The sequence below is a fragment of the Balaenoptera borealis genome, assembly GCF_965194805.1.
Source record: "Balaenoptera borealis genome assembly, chromosome: 1".
Taxonomy (NCBI): Eukaryota; Metazoa; Chordata; class Mammalia; order Artiodactyla; family Balaenopteridae; genus Balaenoptera; species Balaenoptera borealis.
In genome coordinates this window covers 159,307,827-159,319,356 of record NC_138860.1, presented here as the reverse complement: position 1 = coordinate 159,319,356, position 11,530 = coordinate 159,307,827, and the positions used below count along the sequence as shown (strand labels likewise).

Below are 11,530 nucleotides of genomic sequence, written 5' to 3'. Positions count from 1 at the left end.
CGCACGCCCAGGAGGCTGCACCGCCTCTTTGGCCTTCCCCCAGCTTGGACCCCGCCCCTCAGCGGAACCATGAGCGTCATCCGCAGCCACGCCTCCGAGCTCCGGGCAGCTCCGACGCCCAATGGCCAGGGAACACGGAAGCTCCGCCCATGGGCCTTTTTGCGCAGGCTCCGTAGCCTCGCGCCGCCCGGGAAGTAGGGAGAGGAAGGTGCTGTCATGGAAGACGGTGCAATGCCCGGGACGGCCCAGGGAGTCATAGAAAACCAAGGAGTTCTGTCGGCGGCAGGTTGGGGAGGTAGGCGGGGCGGGAGTCAGATGGGGAAAAGAAGCCCCCCCCGGAGTAGCTAGTCTGCCGGGCTCCGCGGGAGGCCGAGGGCGGGTGCTCATGGCCTGTGTTCCTGGGTGTGTGTCGCAGGAGCCCTGGTGGAGCTCACCCCGACCCCCGGCGGCCTGGCCCTGGTGAGCCCCTACCACACCCACCGGGTCGGAGACCCCTTAGACCTCGTGGCGCTCGCAGAGCAGGTGCAGAAGGTGAGGAGGCGCGGCTGGGGAAGTAAATGACCAGCTTCGTGCACGTTTGGTCCTCCAAGCCACTTAGTGTGGGGTAGCATTTGTTCTCGTCTCCATTTTACACGCGGGGAAAACTGATGGTCATGGCGAGTCGGTGGCCTGACTCCAACTGATCTTCTGAGACCAAAGACTCCTTCAGCTGCAAATTGAGTGCCCATAATCTCCCTTCGTGGGAAGGTTTGCACAGTACTTTCAATATTCATGATTTCATTTGGGCCTTAGGACAGCCCTGTCAGGGAGGCAGTACAGTTATTCTTCCTATTTGACACGTGAAGGGAAGTTTCCAGGGACCTTTCAAGATCACTCACTCTAACGCAGTTCTGCAGGGATGCATAGCCCGCTGACTTTAAACTGCTTCCCTAAGATCTTTACTTCTGACCTGAGGGCTTGTAGAGCTTAATATCTTTTAGAAGGGCAGGGACTCTAAGTTTTGCCCTCTGTCTTCATTCACTGGACACAGTATTCCCAAGCCCAGTGCTTAGACATTGATTGCCAAAAGAAGTAAAATAAGGAGGAAATATGACATAACAGAAATAGCACTGGGAGTTTGGACACATGCGTTTTAATGTCAGTTTTGATATTAACTTGCATTGTGACTTGAGATAAATTACTTTTTTCTGGACCTCAGCTTCTTTATCTGTAAAGTGCAGGGTGTCGGACTTCCCTGGTAGCGCAGTGGTTAAGAATCCGCCTGCCAATGCAGGGGACACGGGTTCAAGCCCTGGTCCGGGAAGATCCCACATGCCACGGAGCAACTAAGCCCGTGTGCCACAGCTACTGAGCCCGCGAGCCACAACTACTGAAGCCCACGTTCCTAGAGCCCATGCTCCGCAACAAGAGAAGCCACCGCTCACAGCAACTAGAGAAAAGCCCGCGTGCAGCAACGAAGACCCAACGCAGCCAAAAATAATAATAATAATAATAAATAAATAAATTTATAAAAAAAAAAAAAGTGCAGGGTGTGAACTAGGAGAGCTCCTAGATCTAAATTTCTTGAAAAACGATTTCATCTAATCTTTCTTACCAAGACGTCCAGTTGTAGAACCCTCTTTGATATGTACAGGTACAGGGCCTTGCTACTTTAAAGCTTATGCTATCCCGCTCGTCCTTGTATACACGATCACATTTGGCCTTGGTTATGGTCAAAGGCCTTCGTTTTGCTCAAAAAAATTTAATAATTAATGTGCTGAAATTCCCTTACATGTACATCTCTCTACTTCAGTTTTGTTTTTTTTAACTAAGAAATTTTCAAATGCTTAGGAAAGCTCCTTTGGTTCAAATCGTGTGCTTTCTCTTTTCTAGAGAGGTGGGAAACAAGGTATAACTTTTATGGATTAGGAGAACATTATGTGTCTGTTTAATCAGATCACCTATTGGGAGGGAGGCTCCCAAAGTCAGATCTTAGGCAAAACATTTTCAGTGGGTTACTGAGTGACCATTATGTGTATTACAATGGCCTGAAACAAAGAAAGAAGGAACACGGTTTTTGTCCTTTAGCCTATAATCAATCTAGTGAAATACAGAGGACGCATTATTGTGCTGCTTCCATTTTTCCAGTATTAGTCTTTGAGAAGCTGAAGAAAAAACACTCTGGAGATAAAGAGAATCAAGCATATTTCAATCTGTGTACTGAAATGTACTTTCTAGCAGGACTGACTTCTTAACATGCCATTTAGGCATTCGTGTGTGAAAGCTCGGGAACCCTGGTTTTAAGGCATGAAATTTGGGATCGGACTGATCTGTGTTGAAATCTTTAACTGCCATTTATTAGCTATGAAACCTTGGACAGGTTGCTTCACCTCTCTTAGTCTAATTCCTAAAATGAGAAAGTGAAGTTGGAGTTCATCATCTCCAACTTCATAAGGTGTTATGAGAATTAAATGAGACAATATGCAAAGGGCCTCAGAGTGATTAGGGCCAGAGTTTGTGCTTATCATTATTGGTACTCTTTCTCTCATTTCTGTTTTAATTAGGCTTATTTGTGCACAAATGACAGATTTGTTGCCCCCTTAAGAGAAAGGAGATTTATTGTAAGGCCACTCCTAACCCAGAACTATCCTAGCTCTAGGAACCACCTATTCTCTCCTTGGCCATAAGGTGCCTTATTGTCCTTGGAACAAAATGCAAATTCTTGTGTCAAGGGCCATAAAGCCTTACATGATCTGGTCCCTGCACTCTTTTTTACATCTCCCCTCACTGACTACTCTTAAGCTGCGCTGGCCTTAGAAATGCCTGGAAGCTGCTTCTCTGGTTTTTTGCATGGCTGGCCCTTTCCTTTCCTTCAGACCCAAGTCAAATGTCACATCCTCAGTAAGGCCTTCTTATCTGTAGAAGGCTATACCCCACCCCATCCAAATGACAGTATTATTAAATTGAATTTGAATGCCTCTAGACTACACATGCATTCTAATTCCTGCAGTCCTCACCACTCCCTGTTATTAAACCAGTTGCTTCATTCGTTATCTTTGATCTGCCTCTAGCACGTAATTATGGTTATTTCCTTCATAATAGTGCATCATTGTTCCAAGTACATACAACACTAATTATCTTTCTTTTTGGCGTCTGTATCACTCCCCAGGGCGGTGCTATGCAGTATGGTAGCCACTAGCTTCATATGGCTGTTGAGCCTTGGAATGTGTGGTTAGTGCAGCTGAGAAACTGAGTTTTAAATTTTAATGTAAATTTGTTACCGAGCCCAAGCTTGCTCTGCTCACTGCACAACAGGCCAATAAATCGGGAGACGAGGTGTTCAGGCAAGGAATAGTGACGTTATTCGGAAAGCTGGGCATCCGAGAAGCTGGCAGACTAATGTCCTATAGTGCCATCTTATCGGGGTCTGGATGCCAGTTTCGTTTATAGAACAGAGAGAGGGAAGAGGTGAGGAAGTAAAGAGGCCATAAGTCTTGCAAAATATCTCCTGGCTTGGCTAGTTTTGGGGAGGGGATGTGTTAATTTCTTCTTTTTTGCAGCCATTCACAGGTGGGCAGGGTCAGAATGTCTCCTTGTGAGCTGAACAAAAGCACTTTAGTTTAACATTCAGGCAGAGGGGCAGTGTTCCTGAGGCAGGCCATTATGTATGCTTATGCTATAGACAGCATCCTTTTAGTGATTATAGTAACAAAAGCAATGAAAAGCAAAGGTTAAAGTAAAAGAAACAGATTCAACATGGAGTCAGATTCTGTTCTTCCCTGTAACAATTTTAATTAATTTAAATTTTAAAACCTGGTAATTAATTCAATTACTGGAAACTTTTAAGTATATTTGGAACAATTTGAGTATGTGAATCAACTCTTTCAACTGTAAATTTTATGAAGTCTCAATACAGATCAAGTTTTTCCAATGAAAATTTAGCATCCAAATTGATAGGTGCTGTGAATATAAAATATACACTTAATATGAAATGTAAAATATCTCTTAACAATTTTTATATTGATTACATGTTGAAATGATAATTTTTTTTGATATATTAAGTTAAATAAAATATTAGATTTTTTTTTTTTTTTCTTTTTTGGCTGCGCCATGCAACTTGCAGAATCTTAGTTCCCTGACCAGAGATTGAACCTGGGCCACTGCAGTGAAAGCGCCGAGTGCAAACCACTGGACTGCTGGGGAATTCTGTATATTATTAGAATTAATTTTACTTATTTATTTTTACTTTTAACATGGCTACTAGAAAATTTTAAATTACATATGTGACTTGTTTCATATTCTAAAGAATAGTTGCATTAGACTGTAATCTTAACGAAGGCAGGGACCTCTTTCTCATGTTTGCCAATGTGTCCAATGCCTAGCATGGTGTCTGACACACAGTAATTGCTAAGTGTGTATTCGTGGAACAGATCGAGGCTTGACTCAGCTTACTCAGTTGTTTCTATTCACTCATAACATGGCTTATACCTGACCTTTACCTTAAGCTTCCACAACTAACCAGCAAATTCTCTTAATATTTCTTAGTTCAAATTTAACCTCTTACGTTCTTTTCCTTAACTTAATTGTATACCACTAGAAGTTAATCAGTTTTGGGGGGAATTCCCTGGTGGTCCAGTGGTCAGAACTCCGTGCTTTCACTCTCAGGGCGTGGGTTCAGTCCCTGGTCAGGGAACTGAGATCCCGCAAGCTGTGCAGTGTGGCCAAAAAAAAAAAAAAAAAAAAAAAAAAAGTTAATCAGCTTTTTGTGAAAAGTAATCTGGAAGTTTCTGATGGATTTCTGATGTCTGAGTGATAGTCCTTCCCATTACATGAATTGGTCACACCTGTCTCTCCTAGTTTTGAAAGTTATTTATTTTAAGCAATTTCCAGTGCCTTCAGTTGAATTTCCTAGCACATGGCGGACAGTCCTCTGTGTATATTATAATCGTTTCAGGTCTACATCATAGTGCAATCTTTTAAAAATACATTTTAAGTAACAATTAGGAATGCAAATATAAGTTAAAATATAATTAAGTGTGATGTAAATAATTCAACTGAGGTAATGGTCAGATTAACAGATACTTTCTATATATAGTTAGGTTCCTATATAGCAGGTGATAAGAGGCATATACCACAAGTGTCTTTGGATTTTCATCGTAAAACCCATCCCTGATTTCAGAAATGTTTAAATGTGAGAAAAAAAAATGGAGACCTGAGGAATAAGTGGGGTCAGTCAGGCAAAAGAGCAAGAAGGAAACATATTGGGTGGAGGAGAGGGCATATTCCATATTATTTGGAAGCAAGAGAGAGCAGGGCATGTTGGAAGACTGAAAAATTTGAGTGTGACTAGAATCTAGAGTGAACAAGGTAGACGCTTTGGGAAATAGAAAAGGAGCACTTATTTCTGTGGTGTGGGTCGTGTCAGCATTGGCTTTTTGTAAGCAGTACTGTTTGAGCTGGGCCTTGGGATGAGTAGGCGTTCATGGGGGAATGGTGAGAATGCGAAGAGTATTTTAGGCATAAGCAAAGATGTTGACATAACTTTACATTGGGATCTAAATAAGAACATCGTAGAAGTCTTATCCTTTTTTTGACCCACAGTTCAGTTTTTTTCTCACCTTAGGCTAATGAATTTGTCAGAGCAAATGCCACCAACAAGCTGACAGTCATAGCTGAGCAAATCGAACATTTGCAAGAACAAGCCAGGAAGGTAAGTAGTGGCTTTTAGGTAAGCGTTCATTTTCTTTACTTAGTTCATAGGATTGACTGAACTTGCTTATAATCATTGTAACTTACTTGTTCAGCACCTCCTAGAAATATAGAAGTGTTGAGTAAAACGGAATAAGCCCAAGAGGTTAAGTATAAGTGTTTTCACTGGGAGAAAGCTCAGTGAGATAAAGCATTTTGAGGGGAAACTATGTTTTCAGTTATAAAAGAAATGTACTGACCACAGAAAAATTGGAAAGAAATGTAAAAACCATTCAAAAGCCAGTAACACTCAACGTTTTGAAATACAATTTTCCTAAAGGCATTTTTACAGCACAGTAGCGTAACATCGTGTAATTTTTCTCTTCAGTATCGTCTGGGTCTCAGTCATGATTCACTGCTGCGAGGGAGCAAGACCCTAGGCATTGAACTGCTTCCAGATTTTGAGTGGGATGGTCATTGAGTATGAGTGCCTGTTACCTAATACCTAATTGGTTACATCTCTGCGGTTCTTAGGTATTGGAGGATGCTCGCAGAGATGCTGACTTGCACCATGTAGCTTGTAATATAGTGAAAAAACCTGGCAACATTTACTACCTTTATAAACGGGAGAGTGGTCAGCGGTATTTTTCCATTATTTCTCCAAAGGTAAGAACATTTAATTTTTGCACAAAAATCTACTCTTGTCTTTGAGAAATTCTTGGGTGTGTGTGTGTGTGTGTGTGTGTGTGTGTGGTGTGTGTGTGTGTGTGTGTGGTGTGTGAGAAAATATAGGCATAGGGGTTGGGAAGTGGTTTTCTAGAAAACTGGAGGTGGCATGAGCCCAGACATGACTCTGAAAAATACGCATGTGCTTAAATTATTTCACAGTCATTATCTCTGTTTAGGGAGGTATCTGATGTGTAATGTAATGGTTTCCAAGATGATTCTGACTGGTCTGGAGTGAAAAGCTAAAAAAGAAAATTGTGATAGAATTAGGACGTGAGCTCAGTTTCTTTATCTCCTGCCCTGATCAGAACTGACTCGTTTGCCTTCTCTAGGAATGGGGGACAGGTTGTCCACATGACTTCCTTGGTGCCTACAAGCTACAGCATGACTTGTCCTGGACTCCGTATGAGGACGCTGAGAAGCAGGATGCTAAAATCAGCATCGTGAACAAGTTGCTAAGCCAGCCAGTGGCTCTGCCTTCAAGCACTGAACCCAGCTTCCAGGGCTTCACTTCCACTGAGAGTGGACTCTGACAAAGGCTGTCATGGCTAGGACCTGTCACCTCCTTGTTGCCCCAATCTCTGCCCTGATGGGAGGTGGCACGAGAGTCGAGGGCATGTAGGTAAATCATGAACTTCTTTGAAGGTGGTCCTGTGTGAATGTAAACGCTGTCGTTATTACTTTTAGTTGGGATGGTAAAGAATCACATCAGTCTCTTTTGGGATCCTCTCCAGGTCACAGATACTCAACTAGTCAGTTTCAGAGTACTGGCCAGTGTACTTTCCTTCTCCTTTATCTCCATCTGTTCTCCCATAAGTCAGAGCATTAGAGAAAGAAGGGTTTCTTCTTCCCTCGAAAAGATTGGCAAGTCATTTTCCAGAGAGGTCTGTTGTTAGTCTCTTAGTAACTAGAAGTGTTTGAGATTGGGGTTGTGGCTGTTTAACAGGTGGTGCAACTCCAGCTTCAGATTCGTCTGGGAAGCAGAATGTTGGGTACTGGCGGATGATGAACAGCTTGGCTTGGCTAGCGAGCGAGTGTGTGGTTCTGGTATTTCTGCACGATTGATAAGGTTTGGCTTGTCCCATTCTGCTCTTTCTGCTGAGCTAGGATGACTGGAGAATTTGAGGCAGCAGCAATGGCCAGGTTTTGGAACAGTCAGCCTCTAAACTCATAGAATTTTAGACTTGGAAGAGATTTTGCAGGCTGCCACTAACAATGTTATGAATCCACTCTCTAGCCCGACTGAGCAGGAGATCCAGAGTTCCGCCATCTGCAGCAGGAAGAATCCATTAAGTGGCAACTTTAGAATATTGTGGAAAAGAGAATAGGACAGTGGGTAAGAAACAAGAAAAACAGCCAACCTGTTGATTATGAGTTAACTCAGATTAAAATTCATTTTGACCTGAATTATTCAGGAACTTAACAGAAGCTTTTGGCTGAGTTACTCTATGCTGATTCTGACTGAGCTCTTGTGGGACTCTACCTCACTTCCTGTTTGTTCAGTGGAATTAGCTAAATTGATAGCATATCCAGCATTGCTGTACTTCCTTCAGTGCCATATAATCTATTACAACATGCTGTAAAAGGAGTGAGAGATCTGTACTTGAAATCAAATTGTCCAAGTTCCTTTCTGGGGATGAATGTCCTTTGTGTTGATCTGCTTGGTAATGCCACAATCTCATCCTGGTGTTAATGGCCTTTCCTTATAAGCTTCGCTCCTTGTGAGCTGTAAATGGTCCACAAAGGCCTAGCAGAGGTTGGGACTAGATTCTGTCAAGGTCGCACAGATGATACGTGGTCACTCAGTTCACAGGAGGATGCTCTGTGGAGGCAGCCGCGAAAGCCTCTGGCTGGGAGGCTGCAGGATATGGGACACACACACACACTAGTGCCATAGTAGTTGATTCTTACTACAGAAAGTTTCTCAGATTTTCAGAAGGTTTTGACTTGCGTGATAATGACATTTTGAGTACGTGCTTTGTTATCCATTACTGCATTAGTTACCACAAACTTAGTGGCTTTAAACAACACACATTTATTATTTCAGAGTTTCTATGGATCAGGAGTTCAGGCACACTGAACTGGGTCCTCTGCTTCAGGGTTTCTTTTCTCACAAGGCTGCAGTTGAATTACTGGCCAGGCCTGTGTCCTCATCTGAAGGCTCAGCTGAAGAAGGATCTGTTCCAAGCTCACTTAAATTTTTGGCAGAATTTCAGTTCCTCAAGGGTTTGTAGGACTGTGGAGCTCTGTTTACTAATGAACTGTTAGCCAGAGGCTGCCCTTAGTTCTTTGCTACATGAGTCTTACCAACATGGCAACTGTCTTCATCAAAGCCAACAAGGGTGAGAGTCTGCTAGCAGGATGGAAGTTATGGCAGTGACATCTCATACCTTGGCTGTGCTCTGTTAATTAGAAATAAGTCACTAGGCCAGCCCACACTCAAGGGAGGTAATTACCTAAGGGTATGAATACCAGAAGGTGGAAATCCTTGAATCTTAGAATCTGTATGCCGCAGTGCTCAGTTGAGAGGGAGAAGGAAGGCGGTGGGTAGAAGAGGCAGTATTACAAAGTGGTTAGGCTTGGTGGCTTTTGAAGTCACAGATCTGGATGCGACTCTCAGCTCTGACAAAATAACCTCCCCCTAGTGTCCCTGCTTCCTCCTCTGGTCCCTTCTCCAGTCCATTCTGTATTCAGTCATCAGCTTGATCTTTTTTTTTTTTTTTTTTTAAATGTGGACCATTTTTTTAAAGTCTTTATTGAATTTGTTACAATATTGCTTCTGTTTTTATGTTTTGGTTTTTTGGCCACAAGGCATGTGGGATTTTAGTTCCCCAACCAGGGATCAAACCCACACCCGCTGCATTGGAAGGCAAAGTTTTAACCACTGGACCGCCAGGGAAATCCCGAGCTTGATCTTTTGAAAATGCAAATCCACCTCACCCTTGACATCTATCCTAACCACTGGAACAGAGAGCAGTGTGATTCAGGAGCAAACTTTCTTCCGTTCAATAAGGTGTGCTCCTGGCACTGACCACCAGGTGGTGTCATTGCAATTTCCTGGTTGTCTTGAAAATGCAAACCGACCTCACTTTAAAAAATTTTTTTACTTTGTTACAAAGGATATTGCATTTTTAATTTTTGTGAATACTGCTACAGATCCACCTCACCCTTGACATTTCCTAACCACTGGAGCAGAAAAGAACAGTGATTCAAGAGCAAACTTTCTTTTGTTCAATAAGGTGTGCTCCCTAGACTAACCACCAGGTAGTGCCATTGTGCTTTCCTGATGAAGCCAGTTACCAAGCTTAGAGAAAGTGGCACTGTGAAGTGATTTTGGAGATAGCATCTCCTAGGGGTACTAGGACCCAGTGATTATAAACAGTAACCATTTTTCATTCATCCATCCATCTATCCATCCATAAGTGAGTAATACTTAATTACTGAGTATTAAGTGCCTTCCAGGTTCCAGATTCTGGAGAATGACACAGGTGAGTAAGACAGGTCCCTATTTCCAGGAAGCTCACGGTCTAGTGGGGGAGAAAGCAAGTCAGCCATTACAACATGGTATAAGAAGGACTGTGATAGAGGTGCACATGGAATATCATGGAGCAGCGGGGAGGGCTGCCTAACCCAGCCTGGAGAATTTGAGAAGACTTTTTGGAAGAGCTGACACCTGCTTGGGTGTTGAAAAAGAAACAAGAGTTAGAGCTTGTTTGGAGGCTCCAACTGTCGTCTCTGTAGGAAGGTTGTCTTTGGGGGTTAGGGTAGGGTTTATTTTTGGATGGAGTTTATTTGTGAATGAACAAAGGGATATCCACTTAACAAGCCATATCAACCAGAGTAATCCTGCCAGTCAGGAAGGGTGGAGTGAGATAGGTCCCAGCCAGAACACTCTTACTTCTAACAGCTAGGAGATAGGTAGATGAGGAATAGGATGAAAAGCAATTCTAGACAAAAAATAGCACGTGAGGGGCACTGACAAGAAGCAATATGACATTTGGGGAATTGCAGCTGAAAGTGAAGAATATTGGCCAGGCGGGTATGAGAGGAGAGCTAATTGAAGGGTTAGGGGTAGGGAGTTGGTAAAATTGGCCTTTTTAGAAAGCTCATCTTGGCAGTGGAGGATGAGTTGGGGAGAAACCACTGGGAGCCTCCAACCCAGTCCAGGCAAGAGATGTTGGAGGTCTGAACAAAGATGGTGATGGACTGAGAGGTGTTGTATTTCATCAACTGTAAACGTACTTTTCTTCCCCCACGTTTTAATCTCTCAGACCTAGATGCTTCTAGATGTCAGTAGTATGTCATCGTTTAATAATGGTTTGTCTTAACAGTGGATGGCATCTTAGGCTTGATGAAGTATGGCATTTTGAAAGTACAATAGATCACCATCTTGTTAACTAATACGATGTGGCAGAATGAGTGGAAGGAAAGAATCTTAGATAATGCTTGAATTTCTGGCTTGAGAGTGTGGATGGTGGGAATCCACTCAACAAAATGTGGAAGAGGAAGACATCCCTGCTATTTTCCAAAATAATTAGCAATCTGTATTTGCCTCAATAATCCACCATGCTGGCCCTGCCTGGTTCACTGGGTGTAACAGCTGACACTACCTCCTTTTCTCCACATTAGCATTCCAGAAGGAGGGAAAGAAGGCTTGTGTCCTTACCTTCTCATATCAGTCAGTCCACAAGTATTGAGAGTATTGGTGGTGTAGACACAAAGATGATAAATACTGTTTAGTGAGCTTTTATTCTGCCAAGCATAGCCACTGTTTGATTTAATCTTTATATAATCCACCATCTATGAGGTATTATACAGTATTCCTATTTTACAGAGCTGGGACATCTCAGAGATTAAGCAGCTGGCCCATGGTTACACAGATAAAAAGTGGCAGAGGTCAGGCTCAGACATTCCTATTTGATTAAAGTCTGACCATAGCTATAACCATAACCTGTTTTGGCCGATTAGGACAGTCCTAGAATATCTCTACATAGAGGTGTGAAGAAGTTAAAATACAAAAGTGACAGAGTAACATGTGCATATGGGATACTATAGGAGTAGTTCACTTGAGTGTTTAGTGATGAGCATGCAGACGGTGTATATCAAGGTCCAGAGAAGATAAGTAACTTACCTAAGG

The 11,530-nt window shown here is 42.7% G+C and overlaps 1 protein-coding gene across 2 annotated transcripts; it reads left to right on the top strand.

The window, feature by feature from the left end:
- Positions 1-147: 147 nt before the first annotated feature.
- Positions 148-7,041, top strand: LOC309610646 (uncharacterized protein C1orf50). 2 transcript variants are annotated; one of them, XM_082353752.1, is made up of 5 exons: positions 148-295; positions 416-531; positions 5,603-5,689; positions 6,202-6,333; positions 6,726-7,041. In XM_082353752.1, exons 1-5 carry the CDS (start codon positions 217-219, stop codon positions 6,924-6,926), a joined length of 615 nt encoding a protein of 204 aa, XP_082209878.1. In that variant the 5' UTR covers positions 148-216; the 3' UTR covers positions 6,927-7,041. The 2 variants fall into 2 exon arrangements, with proteins under 2 accessions (XP_082209878.1, XP_082209879.1); XM_082353753.1 differs by having other exon boundaries at positions 161-286.
- Positions 7,042-11,530: the final 4,489 nt, after the last annotated feature.